The sequence below is a fragment of the Alosa sapidissima genome, chromosome 7, assembly GCF_018492685.1.
Source record: "Alosa sapidissima isolate fAloSap1 chromosome 7, fAloSap1.pri, whole genome shotgun sequence".
Classification (NCBI taxonomy): domain Eukaryota; kingdom Metazoa; phylum Chordata; class Actinopteri; order Clupeiformes; family Clupeidae; genus Alosa; species Alosa sapidissima.
In genome coordinates this window covers 27,999,964-28,023,419 of record NC_055963.1, presented here as the reverse complement: position 1 = coordinate 28,023,419, position 23,456 = coordinate 27,999,964, and the positions used below count along the sequence as shown (strand labels likewise).

General features: G+C 42.7%; 2 protein-coding genes and 1 long non-coding RNA gene across 3 annotated transcripts in view; 1 reads left to right on the top strand and 2 right to left on the bottom strand.

The window, feature by feature from the left end:
* The window catches only part of LOC121713725 (ERC protein 2), a 223,668-nt gene extending 212,928 nt beyond the window's left edge, over nt 1-10,740 (bottom strand). The window contains 2 exon segments of the mRNA XM_042098604.1: nt 6,197-7,386; nt 10,620-10,740. Of these exon segments, the coding sequence (XP_041954538.1) occupies nt 6,197-6,925 (729 nt within the window). The 5' untranslated portion in view covers nt 6,926-7,386; nt 10,620-10,740.
* Nucleotides 10,741-13,731: 2,991 nt separating this feature from the next.
* Nucleotides 13,732-23,456, top strand: part of LOC121713403 — a 16,598-nt gene continuing 6,873 nt past the window's right edge. Inside the window, exons 1-2 of the long non-coding RNA XR_006032813.1 lie at nt 13,732-13,742; nt 16,134-16,144. This is a non-coding gene — a long non-coding RNA (uncharacterized LOC121713403). The remainder of the gene's footprint in view (nt 13,743-16,133; nt 16,145-23,456) is intronic.
* tlr9 (toll-like receptor 9) overlaps nt 18,109-23,456 on the bottom strand; it is a 19,285-nt gene continuing 13,937 nt past the window's right edge. Inside the window, exon 2 of the mRNA XM_042097960.1 lies at nt 18,109-21,992. Within this exon, the coding sequence (XP_041953894.1) occupies nt 18,837-21,986 (3,150 nt within the window). The 5' untranslated portion in view covers nt 21,987-21,992 and the 3' untranslated portion in view covers nt 18,109-18,836. The remainder of the gene's footprint in view (nt 21,993-23,456) is intronic.

Genomic DNA, 23,456 nt, shown 5'->3' with positions numbered 1-23,456 from the left:
TCGTGCACCTCCACACCTCCTCACCTCCTCAACTCCTCATGGCCAGTGTGTTTCTGATGTGCCCTGAGGGAGGCGCCGAGGGCAGCTGTCCATACACCTACAGAGAGGCCTTACTGCCGACCCCACCTTCTGTTGCTCATGGAAGCCTCATAGCACGAGTGTGCAGTACACGCAAACACACACACGCGCACACGCACACGCACACACACACGCACACGCACACAGCTCAGTACCAGTCGACATGACCCTGAGAGGATTTCATGTATGATTATTGAAGTGTGTTGCTGAAACCATTACTACGCTTTTTCATGTGGCGTACTGTACTGTACGTATGTGTGCGTATGTGTGTGTGTGTTTCTGCATGCATGTGTGTGTGTGTGTCCTCATTCATTTGTCTAACTGCAATTCAAGGCCACACACTTTAGCCAACCATACAGTGATAAAATACAGAGCTATTCTCCAGAGCCTTTCTTTGCCTCCCATAGCAACATTCCCTGAGTCCGACAGACTGACAGCCTGGCCCCATAAATGGCAGGAATGAGCACACTGCTACATACTCTGCCAAGTGAATATGGAAATCTGTGTTTGGCATCTCAGCGCAGACCGGAACAACACCAACATGCTGAGGTAACACCCAGCCCCTCGAGTTCCTCTCCAAGAGGATGAGCGTGCGAAAGAACACCACTCTTTTTTTTCCCTTCATGCTCCATAATCATCCTTTCAACCTCACGATGGATTTTTGACAAAAAAAAGAAAACTAGGCCATGGCAGAACATGCTACCAGGGGGTCAAAACTACAGAGGCTGCAGGAAGACATAGAGCACGTAACCTCTTGGTGAGGAAGCCAGAGTTCCCAGATGAAAGAGGAAGACATGCCACTCTGGAAGTAGGAGCTGGTAGAGATTGCTTCACTGAGCTCAAACAGGAGATCTGCCCACTTGGGTCTGAAGTAAGACTTGTACGTTGCTGAGCATTTTTAAGTATTTATGAAAAGAAGTAGCTCTTTTGTATTGCTGGATGAGTGAGTGCTTCAATGTCCAATTATGGTGAATTAAAGTCATTTTGTGAGGGGGAAAAAACTCATTCTCACTCTTGGAGCATGTGAAATAGATGTTCTCAAATATGAATCATAAGAAAACGTTGGCTAAATTATATCAACTCTCTGCAGTACAAAATAAATGATAAAGAAGGATAAAAATGATGATAATACCCTGAGAATCATACTACTGTCCAATCATATTCAGAAATAATTGCATCTCCTCTCTGCATTCTAAAAAGAGGCACTTAATACTACCAAAGCACTTTGCTGCCTATTTTCTTCACTCTTTCAAAGGACAAAGCTTTTGTGGTCTATTGAAAGGTTTCCTTACTTGCTTGTCATTTGTCTAGGCACTCTGAGCACAAACCACAGTGACAAGAAGCTAATGGAGGGGGGGCATGTGTGGGCATGTGTTTGTCTCCTTCAATATAAGTGCTTCCTAAATGTGAGTCCATTTTGAAGAAATGTAATGTTTCCCTGTGGTACGTCAACACAACAGAACCACAGAACCAGGTGGGACACTACAGACCAGCAAGAAGGAACATTGCATGTGCTAATTTTCCCCGGTTGTGTTCTGTTCTGTTCATTCTTAATTTAACTTATATAGTGTATTTAGTATTTAGTTTTGTTAGTTTTCTTATCGGTCTTATCTTCTACTGTCTTTATTGTACAGTGGAGTTTAGTTATATGTTTATACTTATACTTATGTTTACCATTTCTGCTGTAAGTGCATGTTGTGTGTTATGTCTGTATGCTACGGAGACCCTTGAATTTCCCCTTGAGGATCAATAAAGTATCTATCTATTTATCTATCTATCTATCTATCTATCATTCTGTTCAGTACTGGGCAGTGCTGTTCCTCTGTCAGTGCTCAAATCAAAAACCACCCATCCACTCCACCACTCATCTACTCTCCAGCCTCCTCCACCCCCTCCACCACCACCCCACCATCTGCGGTGACGCATTGCTGGAAGGTGTCTTTGTGCCTGTTGCTACACTGAGCAAGAGCCTTCTTCAAATGCTCCTTATTCACACACACTGGTTCACACTTTTCTCTCAGAAAATTCAGTCCAAGGTCTCTTGATTTCCCTCTTGCCAGACTCAGTCTCATTTGCATAATTCACATAAGGACAACATATTCATTTATACGCTTGAACCTAGCCCACTTTCATAAAAAGCACAGGAGACAGTCATTGCAACAATCACAGCCACTTAGACACTTCTCAGATGCTCAAAACTGCTGCTTTTTTGTGCTCCACTTGCCTCTCCCGGGGGAAAACAACAAGAAACAATTTCAACATTCAGAGACAACTTCATGCCCCGTCTGGCACCGAAGCTCAAGGGGTGTTCTCACAAGCGACTGATGCTAGCTCTGCACTTGACCCGTCGGCTCCGGAGCCCACCCTCATTACTGCCTCATGGCTGAAGTGCCTCTCATGCCCACAAACCACTAATCTGCCTCAATTCCACTTCAAGTGCCCACAAAAGGCTTCTGTGACTGAGACGGAGCCAGTCAGGGTCCCTCAGCACAAGTTTAGAGCATCCTGTTAAACACAATAAATCTCTCAGATTTCAGATGCATATAACCAGCAGCCAGCTCTCGCTCTCTCGCTCTCTCGCTCTCTGCAAAGTGGAACAATAAGTCATCCTAAGAAGGCACAAATGCTTCTGCACAATTAGCATAAAAATGCCTACACTGTATCAAGCATTAGTCATCTTATTGATGCGGCTCTCTCATTTTAATCTGGCCTCTATTTCCTGCTTGGTCTTTCTGTCTGCCGTGACCCGAGGCCCTGTTCTGATGATAAGAGAGCGACTGGGGAGGACTCAGTAGCGAGTGCTTGTGTCAGCGCACCAAGACAGAGACACTTGTAAAAAGTCTCAGGGAAAAAGAGTGCAGTGTGTGCATTATCACCACAGCACAAAACCAACACTGAAGCTGGAATTGTCTTTAATGGCTTGACATGATGCTGTTATTTACAGTGCTGTGCAGATCCCCCCCCAGTCTCAGTGGATCCCCATCCTTATTGCCACAGTTCAGAGGTCAAAGGTTGTCTGAGGTTGAGGTTTGATCACTGCTCTACACAGTGGTCTCAGCATTTGTACTGTATAAAGAGTACTTTTTTCCTACGAATGGCCATGCTAAAGGGAGCAACAGTGTTGTGCTTAAACATTGATGTGACTGGGCGATCACAGGCACACACAGTAAAGCGGAGAGGAAGTCATCCGTGAGAGGGCAATGGTGCAGGGAAAGGTGTGACTTCAGCTGAATGAAAGGACAATGCGAAGACCGACCAGCCGTAAAGACACACTCTATCTATATCTCTATCTCTCTCACTCTCTTTCTGTCTCTCTCTCTCTCTGTGTGTGTGTGTGTCCACTAAAGGTCTAAAGACATAGGTGACCAGAAAGAAGAGAGTGAGAGGGGGTGATGAATAGAGATATTTATAAGGAAGGCAAGCCCTGAGGATAGAGGCTAAATAACCCTGCCAATCTCTCTCTACCTCTCACTCTCTCCTTCTCTCCTCAGTCTCTATCATATTCTCCCATCTGTGGGCTTACGGAAATACACAAGACTCTGTCAACATCACAGGCTCTCAAAATATCACTCATCATTCTCAATCATCTCGCAGCAGCCATATAGCTCAGAGCAGCCCCAGACAAACATATCAAAAATTCATGTCAGTCGATTTTTGATCAGCTCAATGGAAAGTTGAGGAGGCCATAAGAGCAAAAATTAACTTCTGAAGTAGTGTGTACAAGATGGCAATGTTTCTCAATGCTCATGCTTCTAGTCTAATCGATGCTGCTGACGAGGATACTGCTTTTTTTACATCCATATTCCATACATCAGTCTACAGGCTCATCAGTATTCATTCATATAGAAGTCAGGCCATACCAATAGAATGCAAAAGAATGTTGCATTAGTCTGTTTGTTTGTCTGTTTGTTCCTTCAGAATCATCATTATTGTAGCCTAGGTCTAAAACTTTAGTTAATGTTCCTATATCTACATGGACCACCTGAACTAATGCTCATAACATCAACACCAGCATGCAAGCGGATTTGTTTTTACTCCATCCAGTGTTGTAATTACTTTAAATGGATCAGGGGTCTGGCTTAACAGGATTTACGCACAAACAGACACTCGGGAGAGATCTCAGACACCGGTATCGTCAGCGGGTCTTTCTCTGAACAGGATATGCCATAATAAGGAAGGAAGAGACGAGTCCTCGGAGACATTTTACTATTTACCTCCAGACTCAGAGTTTCATGTATCCTGACAGCTGAAGCGGAGCGAGACTGACTTTCCTGAAGTAGGGGCCAATGACTCACACTCAAACAAAGCCTCGCTTTATGAAATGATGGCCACTTCTCAATACATCATTCTGTCAATGCTACTCTGACCAGCGCATGCGTCAATCAATCCTGTTACAACCAGTGCATGTGACGAAAGAGCCATCTAAACTTTTGACCTGTGACATCCATGACCACTTAACACTTAAAAGTTTGCCGTTCGGTTATTTCCCACCGGGCCAGCATGTATAAAGGGGACTGGCAGCCGAGCACTGGCCAGACAGAGCCTGCGGGGCTCTCTGGGGGGCTCCTGTCACACTGCTGTCTGGCTGCTAGTCTGTGGAGGGAGAGTAGCTCTGCTCAGCTCAGCACAGGAGGAGAGTGGAGAGACAGTCACTCTGGGCCAATACGATTAGACTGCAGATTTATGCCACGTTCAAGCTCGGACACGGACAGAGGCTAATTAGGAGTTGTGGAAGAGGGGAGAGCCTGCTGCCAAAACCTCCACAGGCAAGGCTAATGAACATAGAGAGAAAGAGAAAGAGAGAGAGAAAGAGAGAGAGAGAGAGAGAGAGAGAGAAAGATAAAAGGGGGATTCTGATTTTCATATAAATCTCTGTTTTTTGAGGTCTCGAGTGCTGTTGGTATGAAAAAATTAAAACAATTGGTTCAACCAAGCTTGAGTTTCTGCAGCCAACAGCTAGCGCTGTTACAGCCAGGCAACTACAGTGCTACACTCTCGGGGTATGAACATGGGGGCTCATGAACATGTTTTAATTGTTTTTGTCCCAACAGTACTAGGTGACCTCGAGAAAGAAAAAAAATATATGTGAAAAAAAATCGCAGGAATTCTCCTTTAAGCCACTTATTCACATGGCCTGCTACTTAGAAATAGACAAATAAAGGTGAATTGAGCGACTGTACATCTTCAGGTGCCCAGGATCACACATTAGTCAGTCATAGAGAAAGCAGCATATCTATGTTACTGACCATGGTCAAATACTGGGAAAGACTGCTACTGCACCACACACCCAGTCCACTCATTATTCAGAAACATTCCCCTTTCCTCCACCTCCTCCCACCTCACTTTGGTCCTTTGGAACCACTAACCCAATAGCTGAGACTTGAAGGAACACAGCCAACACGTCTCTATGGCAATGTCAACAGCGAGAGGAATGACGTCTGGCACCAAGAAGACACGAGGTCTGTTTCCTCCAGGGATAACAGCAGCCGGAAGCAGCAGGGAGCTCCTGCCTCACTCTCCACTGAACTGACCAGAGAGGACCACAGTGCCAACGCCCCACAGAGAGGGACATGTGCTCACGACAAGACCATGATGAGACCTTTCTGTTCTCCATTTCGCAGAGTCACCGTGAACTTTACAGGGAGGTGGTCATTCGTCTTTAGCAGAGAAAGGGAGTCATTTGCAAGAAAGTAATTCACGGTAAAGACAACGAGCCTAACCACCACAGCTTTCCTGACCTTTAAGTGCAGCTCTGTGATTTATTAAGAGAGGCCTAAGACATTTTCTAGAAGATTCTTTGGAATTTCTGCTGGTCCTCAATCTTATTCATCTTTATAAACACACTCATGTGAGAAGTGCAAGAGCACTGTTCTCATATGGCAATAGCTTTTTTGTCTTATCATCGTCTCTTGCATGTGTGTATGTGTGTGTGTGTGTGTGTGTGTGTGTGTGTGTGTGGTTGAGGTTGTGTGTGAGGGGAGGCAAATAACAACAAACAAAAAGGGTGAGTACATCTGTGTGTGATCTGTATGGTGTGTGTGTGTGTCCGTGTGTGTCTGTGTGTGTGTGTGTATGTGTGCTGTGTGTGTGTGTGTGGTTAAACATCCCCCATACTCACCTGGTTCTCGTCCTGGCTCACCCTCATCTGCTCGCGGACCACGGAGGTGCGTCCGGCCTCGTCCTTGCGCAGGCTCCGCTCCTTCTTCAGCTCGGGGCTCCAGAAGCTCTTGATGCTGTTCATGGACGAGCCCAGCTGGTTGTCCTTAACGTCCAGCTCCTGCCGCAGCAGGTCGTTCTCCCTCTGCAGCTCCCGCAGCTGCGTATGCATGTCCAGCAGGGGGCTCTCCGAGCCACCACGCACCGCCTGCCGCAACAGCGACGACGTCGCCGATCCGCCACCCCCGCTCTGCAGCGAGTGCAGGTGCATGGTGGTGTCGCTGTCCCGGTCCCGCTCCCGGTAGCCCCCGGCCGGCTCCATGTTGATGTTGGGGCTGCTGCCCATGGCCGTGGCGCGGCTGCTGTACGAGGCCCGGTTGGTGGCCCGACCCAGGGTCATGGTGGCCTTGGGGTAGGCGCTGGACGTCATCACATCATGGTCACCCAGGTAGACTGGCCCCGAGGCAGCGTAGGCGGCGTTCAGCGACTGGATGTTCTCCATGGAGAGGGTCTTCCCTCCTCCTCCTCCTCCTCCTCCTCTGCCTCCTACTGCTACTCCTTCTCCACCGCCTCCGCTGATAACCCCGCTGCCGCCCAGGCGCCGGTGGCCCAGGCGAGGGGACCTGGGCAGGCGGGACGAGCGGGCAGGGCTGCCCTCGGCGTGCCCGACGGAGCGAGCGCTCCCGTACATCTTGCCTCCTCTCTCTCTCAGCCCCCTACAGTATGAGATTCTATACTGTTCTCTGACTAGGGGATTACTACAGCCAGATTAACTTTAAATGGTGGGGTGGTGATGGTGATGGGGGGGGGGGGGGGGGGAGTATGAAGCATAAAAGCCTCTGAATGGAGGGGATTGTTTGGTCGTTTCCTTTTATTGCCTCATTCGTAAGACATTGGTGCCATCTTATGGAAAAACAACACAATAACGTATGTAACCCGCTACTCTTTCATGTCTGTCTCATCTACACTAGCCTGCATTACATATCCACATGATGGCCTGGCGTAGGTGTCTGGCGGGGTTTCACTCTGTTGTGCTAAGTGGCGAAGTGTGATGAATTCTGCGCGTCACGTCGGAGCTCTGGCCCATTTGCCTCCGGGAGCCGGTTATTGCTGCGCAACCTGCAGCTGCCCCCGCCAGCATCTTCAATTTGTCTGGAGAACAGGAGAGAGAAGAACATGGAGACAGAAAGAGAAAGTGAGAGAGAGAGAGAGACGGAGAAAGACGGAGAAGGAGAGCAGGGGAGAAAGAGCACACCGCATAGATGTAAGCAGACACAATAAATGGCTTGAGTCCAGTTGACATGAGGATGTGACTCAGTTCTCACAGTGGAGTGGGGAGCAGTGTGGCAATGTGACTAGCCATGGCTGTAGTGCTGTAGCCTCTCATTCAACAGCAGGCTATCTGCTGAGGGTGGCTCAATGCCCAATGCCCACACACTGGCCAGGGTTGCATTCACAACACGCACACAGCAGGGGAAAGTAAAATACACAATCAATCACCGTATGAACACCCCCGTGCGTGCAAGAGGTGCTGGTCACTCACCTACGTGAGAGAGGGAAGCAAGGAGGTGAAAGAATGAAAGACAGAAAGAAAGAAAGAAAGAAAGAAAGAAAGAAAGAAAGAAAGAAAAGAACATAGCTGGTTCAGAGGAGGATAGAATAACTAGAGAGGATAGAATAAGATAGAGAATAACTATGGGATGCAGAGGTTAAATTTAGAAAACAATAAAACAATCACTCTCAGCAAATGTCAACCACTCAAAGCAATTCCCCTGGGCAAAGAGCTGCCATTTAAAGAACAAAATAACTCATTCTACAAATCACATCAAAGTGCTGCTGCTCACTGTTCTGAGTTGACCACATGAAAAGATATGAGTGCACAACACGAAACAATGCAAGTCTGGGAGGCTTGAAGATATGTCTCCTCAAGTCTCATCAGTGCCTGCTAACGTATCCTAAAACACTGCAAGCAAACAGCCAAAAATGGAGCAGACCAAGAAAAAAAAAAACATGAAAAACACAAGTGTGAAAACCAGTAGGCTAGGCCTACAAATATCTTGCTCTGAACACGTGTGCTATTATTAGGTGCAAGGCAGTATCAAGGAATAGTTAAGCACTGATGTAAAAAGACTACTCTTTGAAGTAGGAAATATTTATGTCTGCTTACATTTCTGGCACAGGTTTCAAGATCCTAGTGGATAGAAGCCTTGGATTGTAGGAGGCTGTTGCCAGACCCGGCGGCAGACACAAATTCACGGACGGGCATTACACCTTTCCAGGGGGGGCACGAGAACTTAAATTGATCGCGGTAGTTTAAGCTTACACTTGACAAAACATTCCAATATGAAAATGTAGATGCAATTGCTGTAAAATGGTGCAGCTCCTTTAAGAGAACCCCGTGCGCAGGGATGGAGAGAGAGAAAGTGAGAGGGGATATGTGCTACTGAGATGCGTGTGGGAAAAGTAGACGTGCTGTTAAGACTGGAGCTAGTCATATTCAAAATAATGCAAAAATAAATCCGCAGATAAAACCAAAATCCTCGTTCATTTGCTAACCACTTTCAGATAGTGTTAGGGAGTTAGCCCCAAGTTACGGATAACATCGGCCCTGGAGTGGTAACAAGCTCCCATGTTCTTCGACTAGGTCAGAAGAAAAAACAGTAAAGGTTAACGCTATCAAACAAACCCAGAAACTACTAGGCCTACTAATACTAACTACGATATGAGATATAGTCTACTGAAGTATGCGTCACACCTCCTCTCCATTTAGGTGATGGACTTGCCTAATGTTCCTTATTGGTTAGCTACGGAATAATACAGATTTTACAAGTTTTATTTGCTACTTGCTAGATTGACAAACGTATAATATAGCCCTACATTTAATACGTGTTCAAAATCAATCTATGGGATTGGGGTTGGTAGGTGTAGCCAAGCTCGTCCAGGGCGGGCACAGATGACTTCCAGGACGGGCCAGGCCCCCCAAAGCCCCCCCATGACGCCGGGACTGGCTGTTGCCCTTAATGGCAGCCTAAACAGTTGAAATCAATTAGGCCTAATATTTGTATCATCTCTCTTCACAATGTAATTTCGGCTACTTATTATGCCGTTGTGAGCCATTAGAGGAAATATTATATTTCACATATCGCGCTACAGCATACAAATGTAATATTGAGAGGGTAGCCTACTGACTCTTAAAAGGTTATTGTGTATCACTGACAGTAAGGTCTCAAACTTCTTCCAAACTTGTCCATCCACAAGAGGCGGTGACTTGTTTCTAGGGACGCACGATGAGGGTACGGGACAGGATGCAAATCCCACCTCTTGTAGAGAGCGATTGGTTATTTCAATCACTTCAAGAGAGCAACAGATGGCCCACTGGATAAAACCTTTGTCAATCATACGACATGTCAATCCCTTTAAGTATGGACGGTTAGTATGACGGCCAAATAAATCTGTTTCTGACAGCGAGCGGTGTGCCGTGAAGAGTTGCAATGATGGCTAAAACTGTTTAATAGTGTCACCATAAACATTCAAATGCAGTTAAGCCGAGTGTCAGCATGGATATAATTTCAATATGCACCTAAATGATACATATCATACATTACTGATCAGCTGCCAATGACCTGTACTAACACCTCGCAGGATGTTAGCATAGCATGTACAGGCAGTATTACACATATTTAATGTATGTTGTGTGCCGCCTCATTTTAAAAAACGCAGCGCAATTACACATCAACAGAAACCTAGTTGTGCGTCAATGCCTATCACTAACCGCAAAACAAGTGCTAGGCTACTTTTAATTGAACTATTCGTTACGTACAAGTTTCCGCCGCATAACCTGTCGATTCCTCATCTAGACAGAGAGGAAGGTGCACCTTACAAGACGAGGGTGTTGCAGAAGTTGTCTCCGCTTTGAGCTGACGTCCCAGACAGTTTAAGCGTAGCCTACAATTGCTTACAGAGGTGTCAAAGTAAAACTGGCATGAATGACAGAGTCATTGATGTACCAGTTGATCAAATGTTCTGCAGCATCGCCGATGCTTGCTGCAAACACCAAACGTTAAAACGTTAGTTAAAGGCATTTTTGGGGGGGGTGAGTGACATAGCCAGCAGCCCGTAGAGAACTGGTTGTATACACGCAGGCTGGCATAAGCATCTTACCCATATGTCAGACCACCGGACTACCCTGCGACCCCAAGCGTGCGGATTAGATCAGACAGACTATGCATCCCATGTAGGCTATCAGCATTGCATAATGTTTTAAGCTTGACTGTATAAAGACCGCAATATTTTATCTTACTTTTTTTTACTTAATTTAGTCCATAGGCCAATAATGTCAATTCTGATCATAATTCACTGTGCCACAGAACATGAATGATACTCACCCTCGCCCGGAGCTCGTCGCCCGTCGTCAGCCCTACTTCCCCCCGGATCTCACTCCACAATTCCAGCTTTGGCGGAGACGAGCGTCTCCATCGGCATCGGTGTCGCGAGAGCGCGCACTATCGTCTCCCACTCTCTCCCCTCACTCGGTCAGCGGGACGGCCACACTATTAAAGGAACAGTTGGTACTCCGAGCGAGATATCGCGGTAGCTCAACAGCATACAGGCTGTGAGCTACACAATCACATTTTTATATATAAACCGGGCTGCCATCATGAGATCAGGTTCAAATAAAAGACTTCAGGCTATTCAGTTCATAGTGGAATTTAGCCAATATTTTAATATAATACTTTTTAATCAATTTTTTACAGACCATGTATTTGTTGGATATTGCAGGAATTTGTATTTACAAAATAAAACTTTTGGGAAATGTGTGTTATTGTTGCAGTGTTGGTTTGATTTTTCAAAAATGCACTCTAAAAAATGCTGGGTTATTTTTTCAACCCAAACGCTGGGTTGAGGCTGTTGGGTCATTTTGTTTGGTTGTTTTTACTCATATTGGGTCATTTCTGTAACCCAGCTTGCTGGGTTGATAGTTTATCACTGCTGGGTTGATAGTTTAGGGCTGTGCTCCCTCCTGTCCCCCACCTGACGTGGTAAAACATTACCCAGCACCAGGGTGACTTCAACACAGCTGCATAGTATAGAGTAGCATAGAGTGTGATATCATAGTTCTAGCCTACTTGCCTACGTGATGGCTATCAACTTCAATATAAAGCTATAGGTCTAAATCTTGTAAGTTATAACATCTTGGGGCATGCTCATAAGGGATTAATTATATTACTTTGCAGGAAATAATACAAGTAAAGTTAGTTTAAAAAAAAAACACTGGGTTTGATTGTCATGGAAACAAAAAAATGTTACTCAGATGTTAAATAGATTATTTATTTACTAAGCATTTTTGATACTTGCCAAATTAATTTGGACAAAACATAAACATGCATACAGGCAAATATATATATATATACATAATAAATTACTATTTGCAAAGCAGTGCGATTACAATTTCATTGTACTGTAGGCCTACTGTGTGTCCTTAAAATGGTGCTTGCTTTCTGCTGTATTTTGTGTGTGTGTGTGTGTGTGTGTGTGTGTGTGTGTGTGTGTGTGTGTGTGTGTGTGTGTGTGTGTGTGTGTGTGTGTATTAATATGGCTCTAATGTTTCTTTTTTTTAAGTAAATACTTGGCCTTACTTATTTTGAAATACATGCGGATATACATGCATAAGTAAATAAATGTTGTACTTGTGCCTTATGTTTACTGTACATCTTTCTACATATCAGCAAGTTCAAGAAGGATGTACCAGTACAGCCCAACTTGAATATTACCAACCATTTTGATGGGGGACAGAATATGGAGATTCAGGTTAAACTGGTATAATCTTCATGGTTTGAGTATTCTGTCATGCTGGACTCTACATATTGCTATGCATGTAGACATTTTAGCACACCAAATGCCCCAGACACTGTTTTTGTTTCAACACCTGGTTTTAGAAAACTGGAAAAAGGCAACAAGGAGAGATGCATGGGTTTTCAGTACATGCAAAGTCTGAATGACACAAGTGTGCAATGATAGCATAGAGGGATTATCAAAGAGCTGTTAAAACTGATGCAACACTAGATCTCCTTGACAAAGAACACACTAAACAAGTACGAGAAAATTGGGCATACATTGAAACAATTGAGGAAGTGCTGTTAATTACAGCTACACAAAACATAGCACAAAAAGGACATGATGAATCTGAAGAGTCCAATAACAAAGGAAACTTTAGAGAAATTCTTAACACAATTGCTAACCATGACCCACTTGTTAAGAGAAGATTATCTTCCATTCACAACGCAAAGTACACAAGCAAGATCATCCAGAAAGAGGTTTTGGGTTGTTTGGCAGAAATGGTTAGGTCTGAAATAATAGAAGTAAAGAACAGTGAGGTTTATAGCTTCATGGCAGATGAAACAAAGGATACAGTATTTCAAAAAGGGAACAGATTTCTTTCACACTCAGGTAGGGAGAGCTGGGACGGTTGAAGCACGGTATGAATGAAACATTCCAGTTTTCTCTGAGTGCAATGATGATAGACAGATGTCCTTTGATCAAAACATAGAGCATGTTAGCCTCCTTCTATCAGCCAAATATCTTCCTGTTATGTCCTTTTATCACAGAGTTACAGGCGATAAACGAGTTTTGATGGTCGAAAGTAAACTTCATTAGCGGTTACATTTTTTAAATTATTAATGAGTGTTTATCATTTAAAGGTTTGACTTCATGCTTAATCAGTAGACCATTTAGTGTTCTCCACAATCCCAGACTTTCCCAGATGATCGTTTACATGCACAGGCTATAGTGGCATATGTCTTTGTCAGGACGATTGAAACACGGGATTGTTTCAATCGTCCCGACCAGGCTGTACCTCCATGTATTTTAAGTAAATGCACAAATATCTGTGTTTATACAATAATTTATGGAGGTGAGATATGGAAAAACAGTTTTAGAAAGATGAACATATATTAGGGCCAACAAGTGGTCAAGTTTTCTCATGTTATCCTATGGAGACTGACGGGCTGTGGGTCGTTAAGGGCACTTATTTGGATGTGCAGTGACCTAACCCACATAAAAACCTAGTGAAATGACATTTTCCACAATAGAAACATGATATAAATTGGAAAACATACTGTTCTTGCTATAAAAATGGCAGAATCATCCACAGTGCATGATATTTCAATAACCGCTTCATACAGTACTTTACGATGATGGCAATGAGTTGTTAGAGAGAGAGAGAGAGTATCATTTATTGATCCCGAGGGAAATTAAGGTGTCCAGTAGCATACATACATAAATACAGAATAAAAAACACAAAGACATTACACACATCATTGCACATATGTTCACCATACAGCACACGGTTACATACATCTAGCCAAAGTCAGATCTCTCTCACACACACACACACACACACACCACACACACACACACACACAGTTGTGGTTGTGATGAGAAGAAAAGAGTGGTTCATCACATGTGTCATAGCTGAGTGGTACATACAGTAGCAAAGAGCAGCTAAAAGAGTCAATAACTGGAAAAAGTGTTCAAAGTGTCCAGGTGTCTCAAAGTGTCACTATGCATAGTCCAGGAAGAAATCGGGGTGAACACAGACACTCACACACACACACACACAGTGGGGGTGGAGTTGGCGTATCAGCAGCAGGAAAAAAAGTGCAGATGAGTGTGCAGGTGTGGGAAGGTTGATTATGCAGTCCTGTCATTAACAAAGACAACAATCTATCTAAAATAACAGCTTTTGGGAGTACCATTCATGATATGTAGTAAAATTTTGTAGTTGTGGGAAGTTACAAACTGTTGATCCGTCAAGAGCTGTTGAATTACTGTAAATGCTTTAGTCCAGACATTGAAAGACCACAGGCAGGAGTCTTTCTTTGATAAGTTGTGGGATGAAGGCAGCATTGGGGGGCAGCCATGGCCTACTGGTTAACGCTTCGGACTTGAAACTGGAGGGTTGTCGGTTCGAACCCCGACCAATAGGCATGGCTGAAGTGCCCTTGAGCAAGGCACCTAACCCCTCACTGCTCCCCACGCGCTGCTGTTGTTGCAGGCAGCTCACTGCGCCGGGATTAATGTTTGCTTCACCTCACTGTGTGCTGAGTGTGTTTCACTAATTCACAAATTGGGATAAATGCAGAGACCAAATTTCCCTCACGGGATCAAAAGAGTATATATACTTATACTGCATTGAATATTTGTGAGCAGTGTGATTCTGCAACAATGTCAGTGGCACAACGTCTGAGCTCTAGTGGCTACTGCACACTAAGCACTGTTGGTCAGAGGGAGGTAGAACGTGTTAAAGATCTGATTCGCACGTCATTTTTCTATCCTGTAATTGACAGCATGCTCAATGAGTTGAACAGACGTTTCTCCAATACCAACTGTGAGCTCATGAGAAGCATACAGTCTCTCAGTCCCCAGAGTGATGCCTTTTTAAAGGAGAGCAATGTTTTTATACAATGTTTGTATAATGATGATTTAGGGCATGAGCTCTTTCAATTTAAGGGAGTTTTGGACAGAAAAATACAGAGTGGTGAAGTTAAAAAGCCATGCAATACAGTTGAACTGGTTTGTTTTATTGAGCCATAAAGGGAAGTTTTCTTCTCTTTAGACTGTGCAAGATTGCTGTAACCCTTCCTGTAAGCTCAGCCTCTGTTGCTGTAGAGTAGCATATCTATATTTTTAAAAAATGTAATTGATCCAGCGTTGTGACAATTCAAATACTTAAGTGTGGACTCAACTGTGGGGCTTCCATAAATAGGAAATGGCACATTGTTGTATCCTGTGTTGTACCCTGGAGTTTCACATTGAATTAAAACCCTGTATTTGTACCCTGTACCTTTTACCTCTCTTGCACGTGCACTCACTCTTGTACAAAATACATGTTTATATGATTTTAAAGTAAAATAAAGTGTATATTATTTGTTGCCATTTTTTTAAATGTGCCCCCTAGTAAAATTTTGTCTAGAACCGCCCCTGTTTGCAGGAAATAGTAAAAGTTAGTTCTGTCACAAAAAAAAACTGGGTTTGATTCTCATGTAAAAAAAAGTTACTCAGATGTTAAAGAGATTATTTATTTATTATGTATATATTTATTTGTCTGTATGCATGTTTATGTTTGTCCAAATTCATTTAGCAAGTATTAAGAATGCTCAGTAAGTATAGTGTTACACACTCTTTAAAAAAAACTTGCATTGTTGTCTAGATAAAACCCTGTTGTTTGCAAAATGTTTTTATCATATCTCTATGCCCAGATATAGGGACAACAGTTTTAAGAGTGCATTTAAAAACTAGAGCTGATGTGATATATCTTCTCTGTTTTAGGCACTCCATAATCAAATATTGTAATAGTCTACATTTATTCACTTGTTTCTCCACATTCCTGTCTGGCTTTTTATGGTCTGTCCCTGAGGTTACTAATAGTGAATGTTGGCCTGTTATTTGGCAATAATGCATTCGTTTCAGTTCAGTATAAAGAAGTGTCAATTTATATGTGTATCATATAGTGGCATAGGTGCAAAATACAGATTAGACCATCAAACTTCTAACATCACAGCAGACTAGAGTTGAATGTGAAACCCCTGTCACTCCTAGCAACCTGTTTCCATTGACAACCACATTTGCGTCAGTGCCAGACATCATGGGTTAGGTTCCTTTTTTGGATTTTCACCTTGCTCTCTGAGAACACAGAAGGAGCTCCCTCCCAGCCTTCATCAAACACTTGTTAAAATGAGTCTAACTGAATTACACTTCATGGTGTCCAAACTCCAATAATTTAAACATACCCTTCTTGTTTCTGTTACCATATAGATGGCAGCATAACAATTATATTAAGTAAAATTATATTAAGCCTGAACGTGGCCATTTCAGTAGCAGTTTTACGGCGTGCTAAATAGGGATGAAATGAGTGGAGGAAAACAGTTAGAAACACAATGGAAATAATCAGAACAGTTGGTTACTGTAACCTAAAATCATCATAAAATCGTCATAAAATCTCCAGAATTCTGCTTAAACATTTCAAAATGCCAGTGTCTTCACAGAGTGAAGAATATGCATAACACTCTCTACAACTGCCAGATGGTTGATCACTTAATCATGTCCCGTAAAACCAGCCAAGATGTCAATTACATTAATGTAAAACTCAAAGACAAGAAATCGAGATAATGAGAAGACTCAGTAGCTGCAACATCAGCAGCAATCTTTGCAAGTGATCACCGCATTGCAATATATCACAAAGCAACAATTCTGTTTGTTGGAGCTTTCCTGGAAGAAAAAACCTTCTGAATGAAGAAACGCATTCTCTTTCTGTGTGTGTGTGTGTGTGTGTTTAATGATAGAGCAGAAGCATGGACAAGTCCCTGATGAAGCGTTGTGAAGGACATTCACATTAAAATAGAACAATAAGCTCGGATGGTCTTTCATGTTTGCATCACCCACTCTTCTACATCATGGATAAACTGACATGTCACACAATAGCAACAATTTGCAAATGGAGAGAGGATGCAGAGAGAGTGTGTGTGTGTCAATGAACAGTTTAACACGAACAGTGTGTTAACCTATTCAGTTTCTGTATCACACACACATACACAAAAACATAGGCACGCACGCACACACACACACACAAACAGAGAGATTAAGTAGTTAATCCATTATTCAATCATTTTTAGATGCTTTAAGTAAAAATCTGAGTTCTAAACTACCCCATTTGATAGTGTATCAAGACTATACTCATCAAAGTGATTGTTAAACACTGTGCCTAAAACAGCTTCATCATCCATGTTGTTGTTCTGGTTTGTTTGTTTGTTTTCTTTGACCTTTTTGTGGTTTGTTTAGTTGCTTTACTTGGTGTACTCATCTTTTGTACGCACACATACAAAAAACACACAAACTGGAGCAGTCAGTGGATGTGAGCAATTCTTCAGACAGGGAAATGTTTGTCTCAGAGATGAGAGGATGCTGGGTGGGAGAGAATGGGAGGTGCTGACTAGGTATAAATAACTCTCCAATTACTACATGAGAGACAGATAGGGCAAGCTTACTGCTCTCTAAGGATTACTTTCACAAGCACAGGCCATCAGCTCACTGTCTCTGTCATTACCACACACAAACAGACACACACGCACAGGCCCTGTATTAACAAACTCTCACCCTCCATGTATCCGTATGTGATAACTGTCATAGTGCCCAGCTGCAATGTACCCTGTGTGTGGTACGTGTTCAGTGTGGTGTGGAGCATACCGGAGGCTGATGCTGCACGTTAGGAAGTAAGCAAGTCTGGGTGTCTCTCTGTGTGTGTTGTTTTGTGCATGACTTTATGCAAGACACCTCAGGTCCGCCCACCCCGCAAGCTACAGGACTTCCCACCACTTTCATATAAGTATATATACTCTTTTGATCCCGTGAGGGAAATTTGGTCATATGCACTGTGCTGACAAACCACTCCACGGTGGCACTGCCTGCATGCAACATCCCTGTCCTCCCTCCTCCCACCCCCTCCCCCCCTATCATTTACCCCGGCTTTCTACCAGTCTCCCACCCATTTATCTCCCCCAGTCATTTTGCATGCCTTCCTCTCCGTCCTCAAGACTGAACTGCTGATATGCAGGACTTGTGAACAAGGTGGCCTGGGTTTACAATCATACAATTCACAACTAGCAATGAGCATATGTCTAAATACTGTGATGCTAGCACAAAGTTTGTCGTTTAACACCAAATAAAGATGTTGAGAGCAGGGCAGTTATGTGACTGGGTGCAGTACTCATAACTACAAAAATAATTTATAAAACATCAAAGATATCAAAAGAGTAAAAGAGATTATCAAGGTTTTTAAGCACAGCATGACTTTCAGATACCTAGATGTTTCTGCATGAATTGATGACATTTTTATTTATAAAGATAACAGATTTTAACTCTAAATATACCACAACTACCAACTAATAAGATATAAATAAACAAATATTCTTGTAATACAAAACGTTTGACAATTATGAAAATTAGACAATCATAATACAACTTTCCCCTCTATTTTTCCTCCAACCGGCACAATCAGCAACCTTGCTACATATTCTTGCAAATAGGGATTTTCCCTCCACATGTGACATTATTAATACAATATGTATGTGCGCTGAAATGGAAATATACAATATGTTGTGGTGGGAAAATTTTTTTGTTCTTCCTCTATTCGACATAATTACTTAAAGGCTTCCCATGAGAAACCCAAACCCATGAGTATACTACATAGGCCTATATTATATAATTATGCTCATCCATTTGACCCATTATTCTCCTGAATTACTAAACATATAATGTTGCATTTACACATGAACTTCCTGTAAATATTTAGTCTTCTCAGAAACATCCCAATAATGTAGTAAAATATACATAGCTAAAAATGAGCAATGCAAACTAATAAAATCCCACCGAACATTGGTAAACTTCAAGATAATCATTAAATGGCTAGAAATAAGCAAACAAAAATATCAAAATCCAACCGAACATTGCTAAAATTCGAGATAATCATTCAAACCCTGCATGTTTTAAGCTATAAAATCAGCTTATAAGTAATGACACAACATGTTCCATATTTAGCTTCAGAGAAGCTAATCTGTAAGGAAGCTTCCTGTGACTTTCTTATCATACTGGCCGACGTTGTCCACTGCAAGGGCACCACGAAGCTGGTTCCAGAACACAGGCTGTGCCAGGGGGTTTCTGGGCCAGGAGATCACCGATTTCCTGCACAAACGCTTCCTCATCTGCAGGTACTTGAACTTGTGGAAGAAAGTGTCAAGCAAAACCAGCACTGCCACATCCACCTTTTCATCCAGCAGTCGCTGCTGGACCAAGAGAAAGGCCTGTCGGATGACTCCACTTACTTGGCACCGGGCTCCTGGGTTTGTCAGCACAAAGACAGTCTTGCGACTGTTGTGGACAGCGTTGTGTAAGTTCTCGATACACGACACACCCGGGACCCAATCACGCTCCTCTAGGCAGAGCTTGAATCTCCATTTGCCTTTGTTTTCAAGGTTGTCCACCAGCTCATTGTAGACCCAGTCTCTGACTGCCAGGTTACTTGTGTCAAAAACCACAAATGCATCATGCTCTGCTTCAGAGCTTCCCCGGAATTGGGAATACCCCTTGTGACCGGCCCAGAGTACTTGAAAGCAATACCAAAGGTCCCATCCATACAATTGTTTTAGAAGTGGAAACACTGTCAGTATTATGGTCAATATAGATGAGCATAGGAAGGCGAACCCCCCCCAGATCTCCTGACAGGAACGAGGGTCTATGTTGAGGATGTTTTCTCCTTGCAACGACTCAGGGAATCCACAGCGAACCGTTGTGGTTAGATGGGGGATCGAGATGTTTGTTGTACGTAGATATTCCACAAACCAGGATGTGGCACAGCTGCAGGTGAAAGGGTTTGCCTGCAGTGTGAGGTCTTTTAATGCTCTACAGTCACGTAGTGGCGTAGGTGGACCCCAAGCATCTAGGACTTTGAGTTGGTTGTTGTTTAGCAGCAGTCGGACAAGGGTGGTCATTTTGCTGAAGAACTTTTCAGGAAGTGCAGTGATCGAATTGTGACTCAAGTCCAGGCCACTAAAGTTACGGCCAACATCCACAGCTCTGTCTGGCAAAATTGTTAGGTAGTTTCCACTCAGGTTCAAATAGCGCAGCTCTGGGAGTTCTGTGATGTTATCCCAAGGGAAAAAGTTTAACTGGTTGCTATCAACCCGCAGGAAAAGTAGAGTCTTAGGGAGGCAAATAAGTGCCTCTGGCAAAACTGACCTCAACTGATTTCTAGAAATGTCCAAGTGTACCAGGTTTGTGAGGCCCTGAAAGAAATTACTGTACTGATCACTGCTTCCCCACATAATATCCAGTCTATTCCCAGCAAAGTAGAGGTATTTCAGAGAAGCACTAAACAGGTTTGAGACACGGTAGCCAATCTGATTATCGTCCAGGCTGAGAGCTTCAAGAGAGGTAAGTTTTCGCAAAAAAGTGAAATTGTGCCCAATACCCATCATGAGGAAAGAAAATGCATTATTGCTGAGGTCAAGGACCTTCAGTGTGTCCTGCAATTCTTGAAAGGCTTCTCTAAAGTACAGGTCTACTCGATTGTGAGCCAAGTTAAAGTATGAAAGACCTTTTAGACTAGAGAACTGCTGTCCATTTGGTTTTAAGCTCATGTAGTTGAAGGACATATCTAAGCAAACTACTTTTTCCATGCCTATGAAAACGCTTGAATTTATTGTCAGGATATTATTGTAGGACAGGTCAAAAGTTAGCTGTCCTGAGCACAACATTTTGTAAAAATTCTGCATAGTTAAGTTCGGCCAAATCCGGTCATAGTTCACTGGAGTGTTTTTTAAGAGGGACTCAAACTCTGAATCATCTTCATACTGACTGTCTTTTCGCCTGTTTCGTCTGTTGACTGCACTAGGACCCTGAGGTTCTGACTGCCACTCCTCATTCTTCTGTTTACAGAGTGGGATAAAATCAAGTAAGTTTTGTGAAAGCACCACTTTTCTCAGTGACTTAAAATGCTGAAAGGCACTCATGCTGCAGGAACTAATGAAGTTGGACCGTAAGTCTAGGTATCTCAGATTTGGGAGGTTGGCAAGGATCTTCATGGTTTTAGGTGAAAATGAACGAAAGAAATAGCCATTCAGAGACAGTGACTCCAAGTGTGCCATGCTTGCAAGGAGAGGTGACAGAACAAGGCTGTCAAAGGATTTCAATGGTTCATAGTTATACATCAGATTCAGATTCTTAACACTGCTTAGGTGCTGATAAAAAGTCCCATTACTTATGGTGTAGGCTAACAGATTATCAGAGAGATCAAGGGTCACAAGCTTTCTCAGATAGGCAAAGAGTCCAGGTGGTAATGTGCGGAGAGAGTTTCCTCGCAAGCTGAGATTCCTTAGAGAATTGCTCTGGTCATAGAAGGTGTTGTTATACAGGATAAGGGGTTTGTTACCAGGACAAGGATAGCAGGGCTCTGCAGCATGATCACACCGCTGGCAATTCCAGGCCAGGTTTAGAGTGGATAGTTTGCGTAGGTTGGAGAACGCATTAGAAGGAATCTTTGTTATTTTATTCTCTCTCAGGTCCAGATTTGTCAAGGAGTTAGGTAGGCCTGTTGGCACTTTGGATATATTATTGAAGCCCAGGTGGAGGAACTTAAGCTTCGGAAGTTCCTTAAGGACATCCTCCTTGATCACAAAAGTGTTGTTGCAAGGGTTGGCATAAAAACAGTTCTTTGTGAGCAAGAGGTGAGTGAGGTTTGGGGTGCCCAATGGTTCTGTGAGTTTAAACAAGTTGTTATACTCCAGGTTCAGGACCTGCAGGCTCTTTGGTAGAGCAGGAATGGTTGTGAGACTGTTTCCTGTCAAGTGAAGGGTTTGCAAGCGTTCAAGTTTCATAAAGGCGTTGGAGTCAATTATGAAAGTGCACAAAGGAATCCCTAGGTTCTTGTACCGACCGGGGGCACAATTCCACATCATAGTGAGGTTTATCAGATTGGGGACACCAGAAAAGGCATTACTTCCAACAATTCTAATTTTGTTGTGATTCAAGTTTAGAGACAGCACCTTTAGAGATCTGATTTTAGGAACGCTGGTAAAGTCTCTTCCCGTGCAGTCCACAATGGTTTCATTCAGGTCATTTTCACAAGGAAAAAATTTGGTATCAATACTCATCACTGCTGGTACCAGAAGCCATGCAAGGATGGGTATCAGTATGTTGTCCATAATGACCTAAAAAAAAAAACACACAACACAAAGCATATTTCATTCTCAGAAAGAATATCAGTTGATAATGTATTAAGTTGACAAATGACAATTTTCACTAGAAGAAGAACTGAGAACTGTACACAACTGTACTGTAACCATTTGCTACATTATTGCCTGACTAATATTGTTAAATGAGCTAGCCTACTTGATTTATCAATTGGACTGGATCTCTCAACTTCTCAAAATGAAATTAATATTGATAGACAAATGCATTTTCCAGTAGAGAAACATACTTCATTAGCTTCTACTAACCTAATGGAAAATACTGAATTTCATTTTGTTCAAATATGCACTGGCTTATAGGACATGATGTCTAAAATCTTAATTTTATACTTTGGCAGACTTGGTAGCAAATAGCTCTGGTGAAATGATTGCATTTTTATTTGAGCATTCTAAACTGACCTTGTATAGAGTCATATGCTGTTGGGAAATTGAGTGTAAAAGCCAGATGAATGTTTGCACATTGTTATGATTTTCCTTAACTGTCTATTTATCTTAATACATGCTTTTAAATGGTTAAAATGAAAAATGAAAAGCAGACGACAACTAGATGACCTAACTCTCCACACTCATTAAATTAAATCATTTTATTTCTCCCATTTTCATTCATCACTTGAAACATAGTGCACTAATTAGTAAAATAATGTCATCCACAAGAACACTTAATTTATAAAAGAATGCAATGATGCAGACTCACCTTCACCTTGTGACATTAAAAAGGTCTCTGAGGCTTCAGACTTCTGTGCTCTTCATCTGCTAGGCAGCAAAAAGGAAACATAACTGAACATGACTGAGGGTTGGTCAGAAAAGAGGAAGTGAGATCAAGTGTGGTGAACACATGTCACTATAAACAGATGGTCTGTGATTTAATTCTTTGTAAATCGAGTAATTTGATCATATCTAGAAACATACGCTGACAACACAGTAAATTATCCCCATGGTTTTAAGAGAAAGCTCTTCATCAAAATGTAAAAAAATAATACAAATAAAAATATAAATAAAAATAAAATATGGCAGGCACTGACCTCTTAATGCCTACGCACATGCAGTTATACCTCAACGCTAGTTAAAAGAGAATGCCATCTCCTGATTGTTATTAAATTGCTCATATTCGAGTGAAGAGAGAGAATAAAGGAGAAGTGGGAGAGAGAGAGACAGATAGAGAGGGATAAAGAGCAGTGTGTACAAGAGAGATGTCAGTGTATTATTGATGGGGCAAAAAACAAACAAACTAGAAAGGTTAATTGCCAAACAGCCTGTGTTATCTTATGTATATCGATAAAGTCTGGGACTTCAGGAAGTAGAATTGGTAGCGCTTCTTTGGCTAGCAACCCGACAATGACTTTATTACCGGTAAGTGCCTTGCTTAATATTCATTGGACTGAAACTCAGAACTGAGATACGTTTGGGTACAGGGACTCTGAAGAC